This window comes from Acartia tonsa, chromosome 10, assembly GCF_053477335.1.
Source record: "Acartia tonsa isolate MP-2025a chromosome 10, ASM5347733v1, whole genome shotgun sequence".
NCBI classification, from domain to species: domain Eukaryota; kingdom Metazoa; phylum Arthropoda; class Copepoda; order Calanoida; family Acartiidae; genus Acartia; species Acartia tonsa.
In genome coordinates this window covers 38,255,801-38,282,092 of record NC_137269.1, presented here as the reverse complement: position 1 = coordinate 38,282,092, position 26,292 = coordinate 38,255,801, and the positions used below count along the sequence as shown (strand labels likewise).

The following is a 26,292-nucleotide window of genomic DNA, read 5'->3' as shown; positions in this document are numbered from 1 at the left end:
CTATAACTGAAAAAATTTTGAAAATCGGACCATAAACACTGAAGATATGGAGAAAAATGTGAAAAATATAAAAATAGCCTAAAACCTGGTAAAAATCGGTCCGACCGCAAATGATGTTTTATAGTCAATTGTGCTCCTTAATAATGGGAATGTTGACAAAAAATTTCAGCATTCTATCTTTTATAGGAGCTGAGTAAATCCCATTTCCCCCATAGCGTTACGGACTGACGGACGGACGGACAAAAAAATCATGTAAAAATATAAGTAAGTTTCTAGGTTAGGTTAGGTAAATTCTCTTAAGCCCTGCAGAAAACCAACCTAGCCCGGGGGGGTTAGCTTCAGGTTAGTCTAATGCTAATTTTTGCTGAGAATTTAAGTTTCTTAACCTAAAAAACCTATATTATGATATATGACAAGATATATATTGGAAAAAATGCACTTAACCCCTGCGGACCACCAACCTAGCCCGCTGGGCTAGCTTCAGATTAGTCTAATGCTTATTTTAACTCTAAATTTGAGTTACTTGACCTAAAAAACCTATAATTAGATGTATCACAACATATGTATTGGAATAAAGGCACTTAACCCCTGCGGGCCACCCACCTAGCCCCCTGGGGTCGGTCCCCGACTTGCTGAATCATCTTAAATAATGTCCATATGAATAGATACAGTGTATTTAAGTTAAAACCCTAAGAAAAAACAATTTAAGGTAAGTTTCCACATCAAAATAGACCAAAAAAAAGTCTAAAAACCCCATTTCCGCAGGGTTTTTCTTACCTAACCTAACCTTAAAATAAAAAATTTGGGATTTTTTTGCCATTTAGATGTAATACCTATAGGACTAGGCTTATATACCAAGTTTGAAGGGTCTAGCTAAATTTTTAGACCATTTTGCTCACGGATTACGAATAAATGTCATTACGCCCCCCCCCCCTTTATTTCGCTTCTTATTACTGTGTCAATTGGTGGTTATGAATCTGAGATAAACGCAAACTATATTTTGTTATCTTCAAATAAAAAACAGCAATTTATTTTACATCGAAGCTTAGAAAAAATATTTCCTACTAGCTGACAGAAGAACATTACAGAGTAGTTGCTCTTCTAGTAATAGGTAAGAAATATTAAAATAGTTTCTCGTATTCATTCGAATCCGGTGGATTGGAACCGGTTTTCATCTATACGAAAAAACTATGTCTAGCATCGTATTATATCAAGCTTTCTACGAATATAAAAATGTACAACCATAAGAGTAAAACCAGTTTTTTAGCCCGTGCCTTCGGCACCTCGGGGCTAAACATTTTATATTCGAACCTCACTCCTAATAAACATGCTTGTGCTGTGTTTTTAGTAGTGAAGCTACTCTATGATTCGAAATGTCCGTCCGTAAGACAAATTACTTGGATCTTAAACCAGAATTTTATGTTCTATAATAAACTAAACTCTGTAGCGGGCTGAAATAACAATATCCTCCCATCCCCTTTCCTCCAACTGGATAAACGGCCCGACCAATAAATGCGAATTTATTTAGTTGTTGGTATAAGCTGGAATCTTTCGAGTTTTCTGCGATAAAGTTAGTAGATCTAGAAATAATAAATGTAGTTGTAGATGGACAAACTTGCCATAATTTTATAGATTTCAGTAAATGCACAATAAAGAAAATATTAATATTCTTTTATTAGTAGTATTGTTATTTACATTTAATACTGATATGACGAGGTATTAAAATTAACGTATTCTATATTTATACAGGGTGTTTTTTTTAATAGGACAAAAGTATTGCTTAATATAACCCACTTGCCATTGACAGAAATTAATAATCTACATATATCTTAATTTCTTTATTGGGTTGGGACATTTTGTATAAGAAAAAAATAATTGGCAATTTTCAACAAATTATGCCTTAAAAACCGGTTTTTACAAAGTACCTATTTTTGCAAGATTTTTGGATCATGACCAATTTAAAGAGTGTGCAAAAATGCTTACATATTTAAAAATCAAATTGCGCGGCTTGTGTTAATAGTAGGAAAATGTTACGCATACCGTTAGAATTGTCATAAACTCTAGTTTTAGGAAATTCATCCTATTTGTAGTAAAGAAGCTACGTTGGAAAATGTGAGAAAGGTTGAAAAATTTTAAATTTGTTGGGACATTTTACCACGTAGCTCCTAAACTATAAGTATCATAGGAATAGCTCTTATACACCCGAAACTAGAGTTTATCACGACTCTAACGATATGCATAACATTTTTTCTTTTACAAAATGTCCCAACCCAATGAAGAAATTAAAATATAGATTATTAATTTCTCTCAATGGCAAGTGGGTTATATTAAGCAATACTTTTGTCCTATTAAAAAAAAAACACCCTGTATTACATAACTATTATATATAATTGGATCATTATTTTAGGTACAATATATTAGAGCATTATTTTTGTACTGTTGTGTTTTAGCTGTTTTTGTTTTCTTTGCTTAATCAACAGTCCTTCCGTAATGATTATTCTAAATAGAAAAACAATTTATATAGGAACTTGGGGGGTTTCCAACATTCAGGTGTAAGGGAGGGTCTTCTCCTTTAAAAAAAATGTATCTAGAAAAAAATAATTGGGATTCCCTATGCCTATTCCTGGAGAAGCCCAAGATTCTAGGTTGGGAGGTTATCGAGATCCTAAGCTTCAAACAGACAGACATCTAATTTCTCTGTATTTTAAACTAGTGGCTCGGCCCCTAGAGATAAAGGGAAATTCCCCTCCTATGTAGAATCGTTTATAAACTAAAGATATATTATTCTATTTAAAGTTACTATATGTCACAATTTGTCCCAGGTTAAATACTCATTAATAATAAAAAAAATTAGGAGGGGGGGATCTGTTCTCGGGGGTTTTGTCCCAACAACCAGTTTTTCTTTTTTAAATTTTTTTCAGGGGTTAGTATTTTTCTCAAGGGGGCTTCGAACCAAGGTGTGGTCGGGGTTCCCCCACAACCCTTATTGTCTTTTGTTAAGCAAAAAAAACATGAAATACCTGTTTGTAAATCTCATTACAATAACCATTTTCCAGCTGAGGCAAGTTTTCAGAATCTTCACAGAAAACTAAATAAAAAATTTACTATCTATACGTAATTTTTAAGCTTTCGTTGTGGAGCAAGACATAGTAAAATTTACGACCTTTTTATCTGCCCCCAAAATATTATTTTAGTTTTATTTCGCTTGTTGGCTATACCTTATTCCTGTAAAAAAAATCTACTGTAGTTACTGTATTCCTTAGTAGCGGCTGCGCCCCTAGCATCTAGGGGCTGTATTAAATGAAGTAAAGAATAACAGATAATGGCTGAAAACCATCCCTAGTCTTATATATAAAAATTGACCACCTATGATCTATATAATGCATCCATCATATGGAGAACTCAATTGGTTCAGTAGTTATCGAAATCTTATGCTACAGACAAAAACCTAACTACTTAATTAATGTTTCACAAAATGCATTTAAACTTAATTTAGTGAACCGCATATTTTTTGCTAGTTAATGGGTTAAACTAATTTTTTATGGCATATATTTGAAAGAATTTCAATTTTCTACCACGTACTTTTGAAAATATAAAGACTTGAAAATCGTCTTTTTGTGATATGCAATTTAAAAAGACGATTTTCAAGTCTTGATATTTTAAAACTACGTGGTAGAAAATTTAAATTCTTTCAAATATTAGTTAAATGTAGTTTAACCGATTAACCAGGAAAAAATATGCGGTTCACTAAATTAAGTTCAAATGCCTTTCGTGAAACTACCCCTTTAATAGGATTACCTGTTTTTATGGCAGATTTTATTTTGTTTTGATACTCCTCATATTTTTCCTAAATTAATACAACAAATTTTAAGTGAGTTTAATGCAGTGGCGAGCCCAGGGTTTAGGACGGGTATTAACTTCAGGGTGTTGTATTACAGACTACAAGAGGTGTGTTCTTTATCGTTATGGTTGTGTGAATTTTAATTTACTTGAGATCCCCCCCCCCCCCTGGTTTATGGGAATAGAGACAAATGGAAAAGGGGTGGATACCTTTATTTAACATCATAATGTATAGGGTGATCAGATATGACTAAATATGAATTCTAGTCGATTGAAATACAAGGTATTTAATATAAAAAAATTTAACCACACTGAAAATAACTTATGTATTCACTTACTTCAATATCTTTCTTAACAGTACAGTTGTACATCCTAAAAATGTAAAGAAAAGACATTTTAGTACATTTTCAAAAGTAATCAATAAGAAACATGATCCATAAACCACAGACTGATAATTTTTAATCTTAATATTAAAAACTAGAGTTTGGCTCGATATAATTATCTCGCTATTGGCTAGGTTTATTCAATGTTTTATTTACTTTCTTTTGATTATCTGAATTCTGACTATTAATCCTATTCTTCAATTATCTTCTCCCTGACGATTTCTTTCTTTAAACTATTTTAGGATCTTAATATTCTTTATTTCAAATTATCGTCCTGAAAGGGTTAAAATGTTTAGTTAACTGTTAAATTTTAGTTTAATATCTTACCACATTACGCACATATCGCTAGTATCAAATTTTTTTAAAACTAAGTTTTCTTTTATTTACTATATTATAAATTTAAATTTTATGTTTTATGGATAGAAATTTAATACTTCAATATAATTCAAATAGCAGAATGAAATAAAAATAATGAATTTTTTCTTCATATAGTAAAATAATGGGTCTTATCGTTCTGGTCAATGAGAGTTTATTACGTATTATTGGAGCACTATGAGTTTTAAACATTTATCGCTTGGAAAACTTGAGCTCATATATAGATATTTATTTCCTATATAGATCTGTCATGGATCTTGATGCAATAATGTAGGCTGTTTTGTAAATGTTAAAAATTGGAAGATTTCATTAAATAAAAGTTCCCGCAAATATAAGTATTAAATGACAAAACTCTCCAACTTATTGTCAGAATAAGGATGACTTATAAGTAACAAAGTTAAAAATTATGGAAATACATGGAGAAAAAAAGAAACTTTAAAAAATAAATCACGAAACCTTTTAGACTTAGTAACGTGAAAATCTAGGAATCGATCTAGCAACCCAACCAATAATCAAATCTTAAAAAAACTTTTTGGAAATATGTAATTCTTAAATGTAAACTTACTAAATCAATCCCTGAAAAGTTCAGCCAAAAAGAAGAGCCGCCGAGCTATCGCGTTTCCTTTAAAACGTTTCGGACAGACGGACATTTGAAAATATAGAGTAGATTCGCTACAAAAAAAACACTGACTGTACTATTGTTAATTTTAGAATAAGCAGCATTCTAAAGCAATGAAATAAACATGTGAATTATATTAGTAATGGAACATCATACCTTGATATTTCTACAATATCCACTGCCGACAAAGTACTCTAAAATATTTTAATGTAACAAATAAAATTTTTTCTAACCATTTCAAGTAAAGAACATTAACCTTTATTATCAAATATAGATTTAGTATATCTAGATGGTCAAATTGCCCTTTTCTAACAAAAGCTGTACACTTTTAAACCAAAAATAAATAGCTGGATTGTTCCTCCACTGTTTTTCTATTTGCTGTTTCAGAGACTAAAGGGTGTGCAATAAAAATGCGAACATTTTTAAAATTGTAATTGTGCGGCTTGTGTTAATAGTAGAAAAATGTTACGCATACCGTTAGAACCACTAAAAAGTTTATTTTTTGGAAATAAGAACGATTCCTCTGCTAGGTATAGTTACGGAGCTACGTGTTAAAATGTCCCAACTGATGTAAAACTTGACTTGCGAGTAAATTTTAAAATTAACTAATAATTAGAGAAGATATTTTGCAAAAAGAGATGCCTACATTTTTTAATTTCAAATTGCGCGGCTTGTGTTAATAGTAGAAAAATGTTACGCATACCGTTAGAACCGCTATGAACTGTATTATTTTGGAAATATAAGAACGGCTCCTGTGCTACAAATAATCTAGGAGCCAGATGGTAAAATGTCCCAAAATTTACTCGCAAGTTAAGTTTAAGCCAGTTGGGTTATTTTAATACATAGCTCCTAAACTATGCGTAGCACAGAAATTGTTTTTATATTTCCTAATAATTGACTTCTAAGCGGTTCTAACGGTATGCGTAGTATTGTTCTACTATTAATACAGGTCGCGCAATTTTAATTTCAAAAATTCCGAATTTTTTTTGCACTCCCTTTATGTAATGTAGATTATGTCTTTTTTTTATCAAATCTAAGAAAATAGGATATTCTTAATTGTCAAGTACCTGATAGTTCTTTAAAATGTGACTGTCAAACATTTCATTAAAAGGTTCTTTGATTGTATTACAAACACTTTCATTCACACATCCAAAGGTATCAGGAACATTCATAATGGAGAAAAAGTCAAATGGAGTCTAAGAATTTAGATAGACTTATTAAAAAGTTTTTAGCTTTTGAATTAATGAAAAAAGATAGAGCAATGGTTTTTAAGGATTCTTTTAGCATTGGTTAAATATAAGCAGCATATACACTTATTAAAGGAAGCCTGCAAGAAATACCACGCTTTAACTGCTGAAAGACTGCCACAAGTAGACCAAATACCCCAAATTTGAAGCCTTCAGCTTCTATAACAAAAAAGTTCTAGGCATTTTAAAATGACATTTTATGTACAATGAAAATTTTGAAAGAATTGCAATGCTCATGTTGAAAACTTTGAAATTAAACTACGTGGCCTAGAAACAAAATTATAAGCTTATTTTTGCCAAAAATTTAGGTTTCCAGTAACTAATTATATTTTTACAATAAAAATACCCATTTTTATAGTCAAAATCATTAAAACAAATTAAGTTTTACTTGCGTTGTACCTAGGGATGGGAATCCGTCGAATTTTTGGGCCGGATTCGGATTCCGGATTCTGAAGGAATCCGTCAAAAAAAGTAACGGATTCTTGCGGATTCCGGATTCTTATTTTTGGCGGATTCCGGATTCGGATTCCGGATTCTAGCAGTATTTTAAAAGGCCGTCCGTCACAGAGGGATAGCTTTTTTCATTAATTTAACACTATGTTACTTGGTTGAAGCCTTGATTTGTTTAAAGTGTTAAAGTGTTAAACATTTACATCACATTAGTAATTATTAAAATTTGTTATGTACAAAAAAATTTAAGAGGGAGTTGTAAGAAAAAACTCAAGACGGTAATTTTAGCCTACCAATTTAGAATCCAGAATCCGCTATAAAAAACGGATTCCGGATCCGGATTCGGATTCCAAAATAGGCCGAAAATTGGGCGGATTCCGGATTCCGGATTCGGATTCCGGATCCGGATTCCCATCACTAGTTGTACCGAATGTACTGTAGCAAATCAGAAGGCTGAATAAGCTTAACAACCAATCACAGCTAAGCTTGTATTAGTTTACCCCTTTGTTTCCGCTATGATTTTCGTTTAAAAATGCAATTTAAATCGAATTTTTTTCATAGATTTTGACTATGAAATGTGGTGTTTTTATTGTAAAAATATAATTAGTTACATGCAATCTAAGTTTCTGACAAAGATAAGGTTATAATTTTGTGTCTAGGCGACGTAATTTAATATTGTTTTTTTCTTTTATGAGCATTGGAAATCTTTCAACAATTCCATTGTACATAAAATGCTATTTTGAAATGCCTAGAACTTTTTTGTTATTGAAGCTGAAGGCTTTAAATTTGGGGTATTAGGTCTTCTTGTGGCAGTCTTTCAGCAGTTAAAGCGTGTAATTTCTTGCAGGCGTCCTTTAAGGCAGAAAAAGATATTTTTTATTTTCTGAAGGAATTTATCACAGGGAAGTTTTCAAAGTGTTCTTAAGAATTATTGCTTAAATCAATTTAAAAACCAAAAGAATGTACACATTTTTTGAGAAATTGATAAAAATTTTAAAAAAAGCCTAGCAAATTTCCTCAAATGTTTCTAGATACATTGTTCTTGCTGAAACTGGAAAATTAGGATCCAGTAATCCATATGCAATAGCAATAAAAACATCTCTATCATACCTGAAATAGTTAACGCTAATAATGATTTCCTTAAAGTAAGCTTGCAGGAAATACATCAGTCTAACTGCTGAAAGACTGCTACTCTAACTGCTGAAAGACTGCTACAAGTAGAACCAATAACCCCAAATTTAGTTTCTGATATAAGGTCTGGAAAAATGTGAAAGATTTTCAATTCCCTGATATGTCTTTCAAAATGCCTATAACTTTTTTTTGTATTTGAAGATGCAGCTTCAAATTTGGGCATTGGGTCTACTTTTAGCATTCTTTTAGCTGTCAGAGCGTTGAATTTCATGTAGGCTTCCTTTATTTAACATTTTCCATCTGATAAAAAAAGGCATAATTATCTAGTTTTTAAACAATAAATAAAATTAAACTTTCCTGTTAATTTCATGGAGAAAGCCAAGAATATGCCCAAGGTCATGAGGAATATTAGAACCTAAGAAAATAATGCCATAATAGAAAATTACCTAATTAGATTCTAGATAATATTAAAATTTTTTTGTAAAACTTAGAATTAATCTATGCATCTTTTCAAAAAAAAATCACCATTGTTTACAAAACAATCTTGATTCCCAAGATTTAGGCTGGAGTAGTTGCTGTAACCTGAATACAAATTGATCAATTCAAACTATGTTTTCATGTTCCATATGAAAGATTGAGATTACCTTTTAACTATACCCAATATTAATAATACTATACATTTATTTTGTGTGATAAGAAATTTCTCTAGATAGCTTTTGATTAAATTTTTTTGTCAATAAAATGGTAAATGAATCTAATTTTTGCATTGATTTTTATCACAATTCACCGTTTTTTAATGTTAATTTAAATGTTTTGGAATCTTATGGTGTTAGTTATGCCTATCAGTGGTCGTTTTGAGGTTTAAAAGTTAACTTTTATGCCTATTACAAATTCATCATAAATTTAACAAGAAGCCATTTTTTTCTCAACAATTGTAAAATTGTGCTATTCAAAAAGTCAGAAAACTTTCTTTAATGAAACTAATGTAATATCCCCCCCCACCCCTAAATAATCCAATTACCAATAGTTCCATAACATCTATCCTCCTCCCTTTTATGAACTTTCAGAATGTGTGGATATGTAGTGTTTTCTACATTTTCAATCTCAATAAATTCTACACAATCTGCGAACAAAAAATTATGAGAAATATAGAAATCAGGGTTCGGAAGCCGCGCGTAAGCCTCAGTGTAATCTTCATTTTATCACTATAAAATTCAGCTGGATGTATAAAACTGCTCTTTAGCAGACAATCCTTCTTTCTGAAATTTCTTTTTCTGCTCACAATCAGGTTTAAAACTGAGGCTTATGCGCGGCTTCCGAACCCTGATAGAAATATGCAATATAATTAAATTTTTATTTTTAATTAGATGAAATACTTAATTTCAAGGTATCTTATGTATATTCTAGTAAATATTGTAATTCTCAAAAAAATTAGATTATGAGGATTTCTAATTTTTGCTTATTTTTTAAAAAGAAAATTTTTACTTGCAAGTAATGAATATAAAAGAGAAACTTACTTTTTTCTAACTGATCTTCCAACTTTCCCATTTGATGCCTTACAATTTTTTTCTCTTCTTCTGTGTAACTAAATAACAAACATAATTTAGCTCCAAGAAAATCAAATAAAAATAATACAGAAAAAGGAGCGGAGAATAGAAATTAAGGTTTTATTTAAATTTACAATCATTCAATTAGTACAATGGTATTCTATGAATTATAATTTTAAAAAAAGTACCTTTTACCATAACTAGAATGGTTCATAAATGTGTAAGGAATTTTTCCTTTTTTCCAAGGAGTTGTTTTGTAATTTGGTCCTTAATTAAAATATAGGGAATTTCATTCATTTCAAAGTAAATATCATGATTTCTAAAGCAATATAAACATACCACAATCTCTCTCATCAGATTCATCTCTGCAATCATTAATTCCATCACATCTTTTTCCTTCAAAAAGATAATTCTTTTAAAAGTTTATCACCAAAAAAAAGGTTAAAGGACGCCTGCAAGAAATACCACGCTTTAACTGCTGAAAGACTGCCACAAGTAAACCAAAACCCCAAATTTGAAGCCTTCAGCTTCTATAACAAAAAAGTTCTAGGCATTTTAAAATGACATTTTATGTACAATGAAAATTTTGAAAGAATTGCAATGCTCATGTTGAAAAAATAGAGAGAACTATAGTGTGAACCCCTTTTTCGTAAATCTGACGAACGAACTTTTCCAGCTGACAAAAAACTTTAAAATTTTTTGAGTAGGTATATAATTTCTAGAAAGCTAACTTTATATTAAGGAATTCAACAATTCATAGCTAACTTATTAAAGGATTTGTAATATGCTTTACACTATACTAGAAAATAAATTTTAACACTATATAATTTTTGTGAGAAAAGCTTTATCTTAAAGGGCGAATATAGGTTCGATATGATATGAGCTTATATCAAAGGTGCCATTACATACTTTTAGAATATCTATGCCAAATTTAAAAATTCAAAAAAATCCTTAAGTAGATTTTGCAATTTTCTGTTTCAATTGAACATATAATAAATGAGATTGCCGACAAAATCGTTTATTTTAGCCCTTTACAAGACTTTTTTTTGACTGTTTTGCTTAAGTTTGATTGACTATTACATTGGCACGCACCTTAAAAGATAATTTAAATGTTTATTATTTTAGATTATATACTAGTTTATTTAATTTTTTTAAAAGCATAAAAATAATTTGCGTAGAAAGGCGTCAGGAGTATTGACAGGGTAAATAATACGTCTTAAAGTTTATTTTCTGTACAGAGATCTTTGATTAATTCATGATGATATAAACAACCCTTCTGTACGCATTTTCAACACACACACACACGGCCACAAAAAAACAGGGATTTGAAATCATTCTTCCTCCAAGAAAATTTTATCGATTAATTTTTTTTACTTTTTACATTATTTGATGTTTTTTTTAACTTTTAAATAATTTACTTTATGAAGGTAGAAGGAGGGTATATTTACCCCTGATTAATTGGTTTCCACGTTATTACGACTATCATTTAACGAAAGCTTTTTAATTCAACCTTGCCACGAAGCCTTGTGTGATGCTAGGGTGTTTGAGTTCTTAGGGAACCACACTAATTCCAAATTTTTTTTTCGAGATTGACGGGTTTTAAGCTATAAATAGACTTATACAATTGAATATGTCAATATTTTTAAGTTATTTATAATCTATGGAATTGCACCTTTGATATAAGCTCATATCATATCGAACCTATATTCGCCCTTTAAGAAATTCGACTATTTACAGCTGACTCTTTATATGAACAAAATGAAAAAAATATGCCCTTTCCTTTTACCCATATGTGTACAGTATATACACAGTACTATGTTAGGTCCTGTTGAAAACGTAACGAACGTACTGTTGTATTGCTATTTGTAATTATTTTATTTTTATATAATTTATTTCGAGGTAAACATGAAACAAACTATGAATTTATGTATTTTAAATGTTTATAATAGATACGAATTACAAATTAAAGATTATAAATCATGTACATTTGAAGTCCGAGATATTATTTTTTTGTTTGAATAGAAACTCAAGAAAAAAATATGATTTTATTAACTTAAATTCATAGAGGGATTTTTATTATTTTACGACGATTGCAATAGATGAAGCATATTTACAGATAAAACATAGATGTGAAACAACAATATGAAGGCAGTACTTCATGTGATGGACTTCACTGTGAGCTACAATTGAATCAAGACAAAAGTAAGTGCCGAGCCCTGGGACCTATGTAGGGTGAAAATAGACATAAATCCTTGATGATTCCAGGTGGAGACAAAATATTTCAGCGGGGTCTTTTGGTTTTTTTTCAATTTTAAGTTCTGAAAAAAAATTGAAAAAAATATGAAAATCTCTAATAAAAAACAAACAAAAAATAATTTTCAATATTTTTTTTATAAAAAGATACAAACAACTTATATAAATACTATAAGCTTTAAAAAAATCACAATTTTTAAATTTAGACTTTCGATATAAAGATTTGTAGAAAAAACCTAACAACAAATTCTAACATATTTCTGATCAACATAGCAATAAAACGTCTTTTGCAAAATCTTTATCATCAAAAATAAATATCACTTACTAAAGGTTTTTTTTCATTTAAACTTATATTTATCACATTAATTAACTTTAAAGATTGATTTTTTTTAAAAAGAAAGGTTGCGTGATTTTTTTTTTCATAATTAATTGCCTAATTTTAAGATTCAGACAAAAAACCTTACTACTTTATATTAAGGGATAATCTACTAGCAGCGGCTATGCCTCTAGAGGCATATAGGGGCCCTTGGGTTGGGGGGGAAGTCGAACCCCCCTTACAATTAAAGTTTTTTTAAAGAAAAAGTTAAAAATATTTATTTTGGAGAGTTAATTCTCTTGGGATAGTGGTGGTACCCTTCCCAAAATAGTTATAAACCTTACCAGGACATATGAGAAGCTACCATGTAAAGGAGAACCATATCGTTTCAGTGGTTAGTGAGATCCCTTGGTGCACAAAGACTCACATAGAACCTGTAACTTTATTATAAAGATACATATATACACAGAAACTCTACAATCAGAGTATGTCTGTTTGTTCATCCGTCTGTATAAAAACAATACAGAATATATTTATTTGGTACTAGCAGCTACGCCCATAGAGGCCTTTAGGGGCACTTAAGAGGGGAAGAAGGGGTTGAATTCAACAACTATATTTTTATTTTAGGCTTAAAAAGAAAAAGTTTTTTTTATGTGTTGTGGGGTCCTTTTTTAAGGGGCGATTTCTCTTAGGGAGGTAGAGGTACCATCCCAAAAGAAGTTATAAACCTTCCAAGGACCAATGAGAAGCTACATAGTAAAGTAAAAAAAGAACCATATCAGTTCTTAAGCGTCAGAAAGATGGACAAACAGACATCAATATATTTTGTATCATAAATAGTGCTTTAAAGCAGGGAAAGAAATATCATCTAAAAAAATTTTTTGCTATTGTTTAAAAGTTATTTCCCTGTATAAAAAAGATAGGATGTCCATGTGTTTTTTCTGTCTGTGCCTTAAGTTCTTGCTAACCGCTGGACCAATTTGCTTCTTCTTTATTGACCTATCTTTTAAACTGATAATAGGATCAACATATAAAGGAGTAGTTTAGTGTCTATTAATCCTTATATAAAAATAACAGTTTCTGTGTCTGTCTGTTTGTGTGTATATGTGTGTGGGTGTCTGTCGGTACCGAAGATTCTTTATAACCGCTTAACTTTTGGTTCCAGCTTTTCATGGTCCTGAGAAATTTTGAGTTTAGAAAAAAAATGAGTTCCTACCCAACATTTAAAAAAAACTTTTTCTTTTACATACTACAACTGAAAGTAGGGGAGGGGTCAACTTCCCCCCACTTATCAAGGGCCCCTAGATGCCTCTAGTGGCAAAACCGCTAGTGATAAAATAATTTTTATCTTGAATTATGATTAAAGTGTTCTTTTTCCATTTTATAAAACATAATTGTAATTATCAACCTCAAAAGAATACAAATAAAGAAAATAGCAAGTGTAACATACAGATGCAAAGATATATTAATCAGAGCAAGATGGGACAATGGGCTGTTTATTAGACTAGTTCCTATAGTTTAATATAGCAATTTGTTATTCGTTGGCTTAACTACTTAGGGGACTTGTTGCGATTTTTGTTTGGTTGGTTCATTAAGTGCTTAACATTTCAACCATTAACTGAAACATAAAGAAGGGTTATCCATGTATCATTTTTGGGAATGTAAATCAATTTAGCGGTCATTGTCTTATCCCTTTAGATCCCTGAATAGTATGTAACAATGATCAATGGTTCTTTTTTTTCTATGTACCTTCTCATTGGTCCTTGGAAGGTTTATAACTTTTTTAGGAGGATACCTCCACCATCCTAGGAGAAATCACCCCCTAAAAATGGACCCCATTACACACACAAAAATAACTTTTTCTTTTTAAGCCCAAAATAAAAATCTATTTGTAGAATTCAACCACTTATTCCCCTCTCAAGTGCCCCTAAAGGCCTCTAGGGGCGTAGCCACTAGTACTAAATAAATATATGCTGTATTGTTTTTATACAGACTGATGTACAAACAGACATACTCTGATTGTAGAGCTTCTGTGTATCCTATTATATAAAGTAGTAAGCGTTTTTTGTCTGTCCCGAAGGATCTCGCTAACCGCTGAACTGATATTGTTCTCCTTTACAGTGAATCTTCTTATAGATCCTGGGAAGGTTTTAAACTATTTTTGGGGAGGGTGTCTTCACTACCCTCTCCTCCCCCCCAAAAATTTTTTTTCTCTTTTGAACACAAAATTTAAATGGGATGAGGTCGTCTTTTCCCCCTCCTACCTTAAGTGCCCCTAGATGCCGTTAGGGGCGTATCCGCTAGTATATAATATAGTAACATGTTCTATGTGAGTCTTTGTGCACCAAGGGATCTCACTAACCACTGAAACGATATGGTTCTCCTTTACATGGTAGCTTCTCATATGTCCTGGTAAGGTTTATAACTATTTTAGGGAAGGTTACCATCACCATCCCAAGAGAATTAACTCTCCAAAATAAATATTTTTAACTTTTTCTTTAAAAAAACTGTAATTGTAAGGGGGGTTCGACTTCCCCCCCAACCCAAGGGCCCCTATATGCCTCTAAAGGCATAGCCGCTGCTAATAGAGTATCACCTGATATAAAGCAGTAAGGTTTTTTGTCTGAATCTCAAAATTGGGCAATGAATTATGAATAAAAAATCACGCAACCTTTCTTTTTTTAAAAAATCAATCTTTATAGTTGATTAATGCAAAAAGTATAAGTTTAAATGAAAAAAAGTCTTTAGTAAGTGCTTTTTATTTTTGATGATAAAAATTTTGCAAAAGACGTTTTATTGCTATGTTGATCAGAAATATGTTAGAATTTGTTGTTAGGTTTTTTCTAAAAATCTTTATATTGAAGGTCTAAATTTAAGAATTGTGATTTTTTAAAATCTTATAGTATTTATATAAGTTGTTTGTATCTTTTAATAAAAAAAAATATTGAAAATTATTTTTTGTTTGTTTTTTATTAGAGATTTTCATATTTTTTTCAATTTTTTTTCAGAACTTAAAACTGAAAAAAAACCAAAAGACCCCGCTGAAATATTTTGTCTCCACCTGGAATCATCAAGGATTTATGTCTATTTTCACCCTACATAGGTCCCAGGGCTCGGCACTTACTTTTGTCTTGATTCAATTGTAGCTCACAGTGACTTGATTCGAGTAAAAGTTGAAAGAACAGCTCTAATTAACTCTAATGAAAAAACTAGAAATTTTCAGTTTAATTCAACCAATGCGATTCATTTATTGGCTCAATCAGACATTACCTCTCTTTCTTAGTACCTTTATTGTTGAAAACTTTGAAATTAAACTACGTGGCCTAGAAACAAAATTATAAGCTTATTTTTGTCATAAATTTAGGTTTCCAGTAACTAATTATATTTTTACAATAAAAATACCCATTTTTATAGTTAAAATCATTTTAAAAAATCAAGTTTAACTTGCATTTTACCGAGTGTACTGTAGCCAATCAGAAGGCTGAATCAGCTTAACAACCAATCACAGCTGAGCTTTTATTAGTTTCCCCCTTTGTTTCCGCAATGATTTTTGTTTAAAAATGCAATTAAATCGAATTTTTTTTCATAGATTTTGACTATGAAATGTGGCGTTTTTATTGTAGAAATGTAATCAGTTACCGGCAATCTAAAATTCTGACAAAGATAAGGTTATAATTTTGTGTCTAGGCGACGTAATTTAATATTGTTTTTTCTTTTATGAGCATTGGAAATCTTTCAAAAATTTCATTGTACATAAAATGCTATTTTGAATTGCCTAGAACTTTTTTGTTATTGAAGCTGAAGGCTTTAAATTTGGGGTATTGGGTCTGCTTGTGGCAGTCTTTCAGCAGTTAAAGCGTCCTTGCAGCGTCTTGCAGGCGTCCTTTAAATACAGATTATAAGAGATTTATCGTCCAACTCAACTTTTTTCCTTTAGACATAAAATGCTCAAATTTTAATTGATTGTGTTTTAACTATTACCCAAAGAAATGCATTGGAAGTTGCTGCACACAAATTGATGTATTCCACATCCTTAAAAAGTAATTATTAAAGTACAAAAGCAATATACAAATGATTAATTTATGTATGCTTCATTACAACTAAATAATAGATATCTACCAAGCTTTTAATGCTCTATTCACTTCTACAAGAGACAAAATAAATTGATTAGGTTGCTAAATTAGAAATATAACTTCATGTCTTAAAATAGTGTAATTTTATTTAATTTAGATTGAAAAACATTTAAATATTAAGATAACAATATAAAAAAAAATAATAAATGCATATTTCATATAATCAAATGTAACCTGTATATAGATTTTTGATCTCCCGAACTGAAAGAATATTCATAAATAATATAAAGTTATTTTTTTTTAAAATAAACATTTCATTTTTTGATAATTTGTAAAAAGTTTTATTCTTTCTTACTGGAGCTGATAAAACTAATGAAAAATACACATACATTTTCAATTAAATATGATAAAACCTACCACTGCAAACTGGTTGGTTGAACTGTGGAGAATCTCTTTGAATGGTGAACAGGCCTTCATAAGTAGCAATGTCTTTATCCCCACCATTTTCTAGAACTTTTTGATAGATAAAGTTATCTCTACCAGCCAATACAAGAGGTGTCTCACCTATAATATATCAAAAAATCACAAGCACATACAGGTTACAGTAAAAAATTATTAATAAATTTTAATACAGTATTAAAACTATAAACTGCAAATTCATGTAAAAAGTTTTGTTAGTATATTACCTTTTTCATTTTGTGTATTTATATCTTTGTTATAAATCTTTAGAACTGTATCCAGCAAAATGAGACAATCTTTACTTGGCTTCCATCTGCAGGATTCTATGGTGCTGTGAATTGCTGTATGAATAGTTTCCTTAGATCTAAAATTATTTGTATTTTACACTTATCATATAATGATTATTAACATAAATAAAGTAAAATAAGTTTACAGACGTAGCAGACATTTTCAATATTCATTAGGACTTACCCCTTTTTGAAAAAGATTTTGTGAGGTTTATTACAGTGTACAATATCTGCTGCAATTTCATATCTCTCATTATCAATGAGCAGGTTCAGAGCAGTTGCAACTAAAGTTTATTTTGATAAAATATCATGTAAATAACAATATTTTTTCAATTTGAATTTCAACCAAATAATACTTACCCTCAGAATCATTATAATGAGTATCCAAAAATATGCATATATTTTCATTCCTTAAAAATAGATTGATTTAAATTTTGATGATTTAGAATACATATTTCTTGGTTTGTAATCTAAAATTGAATTACCTGGTTTTAGCCTCCTCAAATTTACCAATAAACATTTCTATATTCATTGATGAAACCCCTTCATGAAGTTTCTCTTTGCTCAAGGCAAGTACCAATATTGTAATAAGTAGAGCAAAAAATAAAATTCCTAATGAAGATTTAAATTATCATTACAGATTGAAATTATTCTTCAAAATATGTATAAATAATAAAATGTATTAATTTCATATTATTTTTTTTTATGGCATTTACCTGAGAGCAAGTCTATGACAGAGCTAAGAGTAACAAATCTGAAAAAAAAATAATGTTAAATGTATAAAGTAGGATCACCTTGATCTCAACTTAATATTATTTACCTATGATCCAATAAATGGAAAAAAATTTTTGTGCGAATTTCCTTCTGATAATTTTCTCTATTTCCTTAATTACAAAAATATTGTGGTGAATTTCCAATATTTTTATTAAAAGTTTCTACCCAATAAAGAATCATATTTCTTACCCAAATAGTTATTAGTTTTATCAGATGTGACAAGAGTAGAATTGAAGTTGTAAATGTTAAAGATCCAATCATAGTTACAACCATCTGTGTTTGTTTGTGATGTGCCTAAAATATCCAAAATAGATAAAGAATTATATGAAGCATGATTTTCTATTAGTTGTGTAATAAAATATCCTAAATATGCAACAAAAAAAAAGATAATATTATTTAAGGATGGTTTCTGTTGAGGTTTTTTGGTTTTAAATTGTCATATGATTTTTCCAAATTAAAGCATTTGAATTAAGAATAATCTTTTTAAGTCTCACTTCTCAATTGTTTGCAATATCCTAATAATGAGACTGGCAATTTTACAAAAATTAGAGTCACTAAGTTACCTTTATACAAAAATTCAATCCAACAAGAACCATCATAAAAGTACTGCACAATTTCTATTGAAGAAATAATCAAGCAGGTTACAATTGTTATCCATGTTAGTTTTAATAAGTAAGATATGCTTCTTGATCTATTCCGACAATCCCACCTTAAATTTTTCAGATATTAAAGCTATATCAAGTAAGTTAAAATTAATATAATTCAAAATGTTACTATACCAATAATCTTTGTCAGGAAGTAAACTTTCTTCATTAAATGCAAATATTTGAAACACTCCAATCAAGGCTATAAGCATCAAATTGACAACCTTGTCTCTAATTCTTGATTGGGTCAATATTTTTAAGATCTCATCCATAGTTTTAGAACCATCTGTTTTCACAATTGGAATTGGAATAAAGAAAGCAGATCTATCAGCAAGTACAAAATGGTTGTTAGAATCTTTTTCACACAATTTTGCAATTGCTGGAATGACAACTAACAGCATGCAGATACTTATAGTTGTTATCAAGACTCCAAACTTCCATTCAAGGCTAAAGATGATTATGCTCAGCAAAGTCAAAAATCTAAAACACAAAAGAATCATTCATTAGAAACATTAGCTGATTATTCATTACAATATTAATCAAATGTTAATTATTTTTAAAGCTTTTTACCTTGGTATAACATCCACAGTACTTCTGATAGTCAATCTCAATTTGTGCAGTAATTTTGGCTCTTTTTGTATTATATTTGTCTTAAATCCACTAAATCCAAAGATGATAGCAAGAAATGATGTTGCTATGCTGATGACTTCTTTAGTATTATCTTCAACATCAATCTGATCTACTTTAAATGGTTCACTGCTGTATAGCTTAAACAATAAAACACCACTTTGGAGCAGAAACTGCAGTGAACTTTCCATTGATAGTTCATATACCTACAAATGATATTTTTTTGCAAGAATATAAAAAGGAATTTATATATTCATATGTAATTCAACTAGATACCTTGGCAATTTGAAACTTTTTTCTTCCCTCCAGATCTTTAGGATTAAGGAAACACTTCATACCCTTAAATTAATAATCAGTAATTAAAATTGTTTAAATAATATTTTTCCAAAGAATTAAAAAAAAAAAGATATACATTAAGAGTTTACCTTCCACACCATAACAGGTTGGTAGGCTAAAGCAGTCAAAAACTCTGTGGCAGTGAACTCTCTGTTGATGATGATGTCAAGAATATAAGAAAAGCTTGGCAGCATAAGAATAATCACTAAATATTTGTGAATTTTTTAACTCATATAAAATAAAATTATCTTGCACAACTTTAGTTAGAATGATAAGAATATTGATAATTGTTTTTCCATCTAAAAATGTGATTATAATTGTTAAAAGATTAATTTTACAATTGCTTTTAATTAAGTTACAGGTACCTGATATTATAAAACCAATGGAGTACATCTGAGGTTCCCCAAAATTTGTATATTTGTCAGTGTGATTCAGAAAATCTGATACCAAAAAACATAAAATTTCATGAATTTCTTGTTTCCTTTTATATTGTCTAGATTTAAATCTCCTTGTGGCCGAAGAGAGTATCGCAAAAAGAAAAAATGTTATTTTTAACTTCACCCAGCAAAACACTTTGCAAATTATGAAATTGTTCAAAAAATCTTGATAAGTTTTCTTTTATAGAAAAATACCAATCTCAATTCAAGCATGGACTAATTAAGAACAAAGTACTTTTTTAAAATGTTTTAGTAATATTTCTCTATTTGCTGGTCATTAAGTGACAATAAATTAAAGAGTTGATTATCTAACAATTTTCAACTGATTCTTAAGGTTCCTGCCAGTCTAGAATTGTGATTGATTTTGGTATTTATCCTAATAGTAACACAATTACATATATGTTTAGAAACTATGGTTTTAGTGAATCATACATTTGTCCTGTTAACCATACACAATAATTAATTAAGCAAAAATTATAAAATATTTTAAACATCGGATCTACTGCAGTTCACAGTAAAATATTGCTGGTAACGAATATTGCTAAAAATCTTTGAATTATAAAGGCTGCTTGCTGCCAAACGGCTGAACGTACAGATCATACCCGCACACCATTTTAAGCGGTATAAGAAGGCCTACAAATAATCTGGAATAACCAAGATCCAATGATGCACAGGGAAAGCTTCACTGAAGAAAAAACGCGTAAAATAGGCCTTTTTCGCGCATTTCTCTGCACTGCGAGATAATTATACATTATCAATTTATGGCTATTCCAGATTATTTGTAGGCCTTCTTATGCCGCTTAAAACAGTGTGCGGGCATGATCTAAACGTTTAGCCGTTTGGCAGCTAGCAGCCTTTAAAATTCATAGATTTTTGGCAATATTCGTTACCAGCAATATTTTACCGTGAACTGCAGTAGATCCTAAACATCTTATATCAGATTTTGTATATATCATCCCCAACAATTTTATATTGATCCTCCTGATTGTGAAACTTGGCTTTGCTCAACAAATCCAGTCTATACAAATAATTGTATTAATAATTCAATAATAGATTAAAAATAAAGTTTCTCATAAAAGTTAAGAGTTAAAAATTTATTTGAAATTGTGCTAAAGTTGTTATATAATTTTTCACTAATAGTATCAAAGTCTTATTTTTTCCATATCCCCCCCCCCCCCCCCTATATATTCCTGATACTCTTACCCATCCAAATTGTGCATTGGACCAGTAAACACCCAGAACCATGAAATCACTGATTATATCCCAGGCTGTAAAACAAACATCAAAGAGAAGAAACATCAAGTTGTTTATTGTCAATATTCTCAATAAAACAGCTCTAAACAGAAAAACACAAAAATTAAAATTCGTATACTAATTACAGATCTGAAAGTAATTGCAGATCTTAAATTTTTGAACTTATTTTCTTAAAATTAAAACTTGCCTTCTTGATAAGTTCTGCACTTCAGTCTCACCCTAAGATAAGTAAATTATGAGAAAATCGTGAAGATATGATAAGATACTGAATATATGAGGAATTATATACTAATTTTAAATTTGTTATAAAGGTATAGTTGCATGAAGTGCATTTAACAAGTTTAATTGCATACATAAGTTACAAGAATACCATCTAACTTATACAATTTTTTATTACAATAAATAGCAATCTATTTGGCACAACCAAAATTGTCATCAAGCTGTTTTTGCGAAAACAGGACAGCCATTTATGTTGCATACACCCAAAAATTATGATTTTCAAGTCTTGAGATTTAAAAAACTACCTCACGGGTGCACCCTCAGATGTAATAACTTCATTTTAGTGTTTGGCCAAAATGACTTAGCAATTGTATCTGTAAGTACGTCTAATAACACCCTTTGCTATTTTTAAAATCCTAGAAAATTTTTTTTGCAAGAAAATTGCATAAATTTGCAACCTTTTTTAGCACCACTACTTAACTTGAGTTTTAAAACTTTTTATATAAAATCCTTTTTACAAAAAATATCAATAATTACTTAAAATTAAACCTGAAAGAAAAAAATTCTCATTACACATGTTAATTTTCATGTTTTAGGTCTTTTTTTAAGGAAAACATAACTTCTCCTTTTTTGACAATAATATATTTTTTTAACAATTCAAAGTTAAATATAATAAAACTTAAACGATTTTTCTTGAATTATCAGTTGAAAATTTCATCAAACATGCAATTTAAGTGATGAAAATTTAATAAAATTATTTTTTGAATGTTTAGAATTACCAATTTTCTACATTTAAAACAAAATGTTGACAAAATTTAAAAACATTCTAACATATAAAAATCAAAAATCAATAACATTTTATAAAAAGATGTTTCAAACTATAAATCATTAAAAGGTATTAAAATGCATTTGAAATTACTTAAAATTAAAACGAGAACATCTTTTTACACTGTATTCTGTGTAATAGAGTTTAAATGACATGATTAGTGAATGAATTATTTCCTAAACTCATTAAGCCTTTTTGTGACTATATTAAAAATAATTTATTTTGTTTTATATTGTTTTTTAATTCAAATATTTGACAAAATTTTCCCTACGTCAATAAAATAAAGTCAGTTTTTTACTGTTTCCAGGTTTTTCTTTATAATTATAACAATTAAATATAATATAAATCTTCATTATCTTTTATTTGAATTATCATGCACATTAAAATGTGAAGTATAAGCTAGAATAGCACTTTTTTCAACGAATATTTTAATGACATTATATCAAAATAATTCCTCTTAAATATCACACAACATATGATTGGGAAGTATAGCCATTTCTTGGAGGTATAATATTTACAAAAATACCATTAAGTCTGTTTTTATCAGAAGTTAAAAAAATTTAACAATTCTAAAACAATGGTTGGCTGTCTAGATATTGAGTACACTAAGACTACGGCTCTGTTCTATTGAAATAATGTTGCAAAAAGAGGGGTTCTGAAAGTAATTTACCTAATTTTTTTTAAAGAACCAACAAGTACTGTCAGTATCTTTTTTTCTTGTAATCTAGCAGACAATCAAATCATAACACAATTTTCATGATAAAATATTCAGGTTTCTACTTCACATTTTAAAAAATATACTGATCAATAAAATGTTCAAAATTTTACTTTGTACTAATTGAAAAAATATGTTGTAATTCTTATTTTAAAGTTACATTTTTATCCCTGACAAAATCATAGACGACTTTTAAAGGCATCTTATCTAAACTTTTTAAAGAAAAACTTAAAAACGTTAATTAAGTATGAAAACTATTTTCTACGATTTTTCTGAAGTTATTATCGCATTCTATGGGTTTTTTATTATCATTTACTTATATCGAAAGTGCCAAACATTGTACCCCAACTTATTCATTTAATAAAAAACGAAGCGTGACCTGGAAGAAAATTGAAATTCTTTAAATATATGTAGTTTAAACTATTGAACTGAAAAAATGTGCAGTTCACTAAATTCAAGTATAAATGGACTTCGTGGATCTACCCCTTTTGAAGAATCTAAATTTTCAAATTAATGTCATATAAAACTATCAAATAATTTTTTTTCTTGATTGTGGTTGGGTGCAGATTGATTTAGCACCTTTCTTATACTTACTCCATTTCCATACTGATTATTTTGATGATGCTCCTCATATGATGGTGGTGCATCTGATAGGCTCCCCATATCTGTATGAAAAAATATCTTGAATGAAACAGCAATTGTAAACAAAATTTTGAATCTATAACCTTAGCATTTCTTTTAAAAAAATATTCAAAATTAATATTACCTCTTGGTGCAAAGTCATTCCTTGAATCATGTTGTTCTGCTACTTCTTCAGCCTAAAATGATACTGTATAAAGCCATAGTTTTTCTTTACTTGAACTATTCAATAAAATATATCATAATAGCAGCTGCTCCCCTAACATTTAGGGCCCTGTATTCAGTGGCGTGCGAACCGAAGGGGGCATTTGGGGCAATCGCCCCCCCCTAGCGACCAAAACGCCCCCCCCCTGCCCCCCCCTAGCCACCGCCCCCCCCTGCCCCCCCCGAAATGTTGAAAAATGCCCCATTTTGCCCCCCCCCTGTTCAACAAAAATGCCCCTTTTTGCCCCTTATCCTACAAAAAGCAAAACTATCCCAGTTTCCAAAAAAAAGATCAAGAAATACTCAAAAAAAAAAAATTTTGGCGCTTCGCGTCAAACAGACAGTTACTATTCATTTAACCTTACCAAATTTTTTAATTAGTGTAGAAATTAGGTTATAATCTTTTTTCACTGAAGATAACAAACCAGGTAATAGGAAGTATTTTATTTTGTATAATATAAACTTTTTACCAAAGAAATTTTGTACATCCCCAATGATGATACACAAAATTACCCCTTATATAGATTACAATTAGTGGATGAAATGTATGGAAACTCGACTTAATTAACAAACCAATCAAAATTCCATTAAAGTCCCCAAAGTTGTTGAGCCAATGAATAAGAAAATTTTATATGAAATATTGGGGACTAGTGTAATAAATAGCCCAAAAACCCCTCCCTCCCTGCATATTTGAAGAAAAAAATTTACGCTTCGCGCCCTTCCAAATGGTTTCTGCTTTTTATCACATTGTATATTTTGTTTTTATTTCTATAAAAACATGTGTAAACAACAAATATTTAATCAAAAAGTTATTTTATATAAAAAAGAAACAGCGTTGATATTTATCTAAGCCTTTTTCTCAACACTGTATGTCTGTCTAAATGAATAACTAAATATGATGTCATATTATTTTCAGGATAAGTTTATCATTTTTTTTGTGTACATACCCTTACAAAAAGACATGTTTTTTTTATGGCAATTTTCATTAAAAACCCTTAAAACTAACTACACTCTATATTCCTAACTAGATAAAATACGCCACTCTTGTTGTCTTTAATTGATTTTAGTTCAAAGGGGGAGTAAATATTTTTAGGTGCGCTTCACTTTGGTTTAGGGGGGGGGGCAAAATTTTACAAAATCTTCAAAATGCCCCCCCCCCTAGACAAAGTGCTTCGCACGCCACTGCCTGTATTTAAAGGGTTCTGAAGAATGTACAAAAAATAGCTCAAACCATCTCAAGACTTATATCAGAAAATTAAATTGCCTAAAACCACCCGGAAACCTATGCGAGGAGAACTCTATCAGAAATCTTATGATACAGACAAAAATCTTACTGCTTTATATAATAGTATTTTGGATACAAAAGACTGAAGTATTTATTAGTGAAAGTTAATTATATGAATATATATGAAATATGGGATTTTAGAAACGATAATTTGTAAAACAAAATTGTACCTGAACCCCATTTACTTGAGTTGAAAGTTCTATTGATCCATTCTGGACACTTTCCAGATGGTTTTCATCAACAGAGGTTGACCTAGCAAAAATGGATAAAGGATTAAAATTTTTAAAAGCGAATCTTTTCTATAATTAGAGCATGAAATAAAAGGTTGCTAAATAAAAGGTTTAAGGAAGTAAAAAATTACTTTGACTGTGTTATAGTCGGAAAATCTTTAAAAAAGGAAACCACGATTTAACGGGAGGGTTCTTTCACTAGTTTTTTATGTTCTCAAATAAAGTAAAACACGAAGAGGGCTAAAATAACAAATTTCCCCTTCAACCCTCTTTACCCCATCCCCTCTCCATCTACTGGATGAACGAACTACAACCAATCCTGTAGACATTTTGGGAATAGTCCCTTTCGTAACATCGCCCCATAAGGGGCGTTTCGACGTATTTTTAAAATGGCTTTTTATAGGTTATTTTAGGTTAGGTTAGGTTATATTGGGCTAGGCTATTGCCCCACAGGAATAGGTAATTGACCCCGCAGGGTTAGAGCCCCCCGCAGGGGCTAGAAATAGGAGAAAAGCTACTGTGAAAAATACGAAGAATCGCCCCATAAGGTGCGATGTTACGAAAGGGTTTATTATACCCGACATTTCAAAATTTATAGTCTTTTTTCAAATATTAAAAATTTACCTGTCAATAGTGTTTCTGATCAAAACTCTTTCTTTCTTTGCAGTTTGACAATCTTTGATTCTGAGATCATTGTCACTATTATCAGATATAGAAATAGAATTAACATTTTGCTCATCATCATCATCTGTAGCACACTTGATCTTAATGACAACTTTGTGCTTGGCGACGTCTTTGTCAGACATTTTATTTCTGTTTTCTTTTTACATAGGTTTACTGAAAAATGAAAATCGTAGACTGAGAAAATTGAATAAAAAAACAATTAAAACATTCTTTTTCAACTAGAAGCTCCATTTTGGGTCTGTCCGTCGGTAACAGATAGCTCTTTCTGTTAATTTAGGAATGTTAAAATTGTCTTATGAATATCAAACTTTGCATGACAACTTCTGGAACAGTTATGTTGATATTTGCCTTTATGGGTGCTCAGGGCTCGGCAGCCGCGCTTCTCGTTTGCTAAATAAAACTTTGTATTTCTGGGAGTGAAAAAGGGGAAGGCAGGAC

General features: G+C 30.1%; 2 protein-coding genes across 2 annotated transcripts; both read right to left on the bottom strand.

Annotated features, from left to right (window-relative positions):
* Positions 1 to 1,802: 1,802 nt before the first annotated feature.
* On the bottom strand, positions 1,803 to 20,066 carry LOC145330597 (uncharacterized). The gene is made up of 29 exons (XM_080175233.1): positions 19,727 to 20,066; positions 19,451 to 19,566; positions 19,302 to 19,364; positions 18,969 to 19,231; positions 18,534 to 18,878; positions 18,318 to 18,463; positions 17,944 to 18,048; positions 17,801 to 17,864; positions 17,697 to 17,734; positions 17,466 to 17,592; positions 17,341 to 17,390; positions 17,165 to 17,264; positions 16,921 to 17,057; positions 16,652 to 16,798; positions 16,469 to 16,495; positions 16,143 to 16,193; positions 9,932 to 9,988; positions 9,781 to 9,859; positions 9,563 to 9,630; positions 9,067 to 9,168; positions 8,571 to 8,627; positions 8,406 to 8,460; positions 7,933 to 8,027; positions 6,285 to 6,415; positions 5,374 to 5,411; positions 4,179 to 4,212; positions 3,799 to 3,847; positions 3,021 to 3,088; positions 1,803 to 2,499 (listed from the first exon to the last, which is right to left on the bottom strand). The coding sequence occupies exons 1-29, from the start codon at positions 19,752 to 19,754 to the stop codon at positions 2,470 to 2,472; spliced, it is 2,670 nt and encodes an 889-aa protein (XP_080031359.1). The 5' UTR covers positions 19,755 to 20,066; the 3' UTR covers positions 1,803 to 2,469.
* Positions 20,067 to 20,198: 132 nt separating this feature from the next.
* Positions 20,199 to 26,074, bottom strand: LOC145330598 (uncharacterized). The gene is made up of 7 exons (XM_080175234.1): positions 25,795 to 26,074; positions 25,111 to 25,192; positions 23,579 to 23,630; positions 23,407 to 23,477; positions 21,240 to 21,271; positions 21,002 to 21,134; positions 20,199 to 20,816 (listed from the first exon to the last, which is right to left on the bottom strand). The coding sequence occupies exons 1-7, from the start codon at positions 25,974 to 25,976 to the stop codon at positions 20,766 to 20,768; spliced, it is 603 nt and encodes a 200-aa protein (XP_080031360.1). The 5' UTR covers positions 25,977 to 26,074; the 3' UTR covers positions 20,199 to 20,765.
* Positions 26,075 to 26,292: the final 218 nt, after the last annotated feature.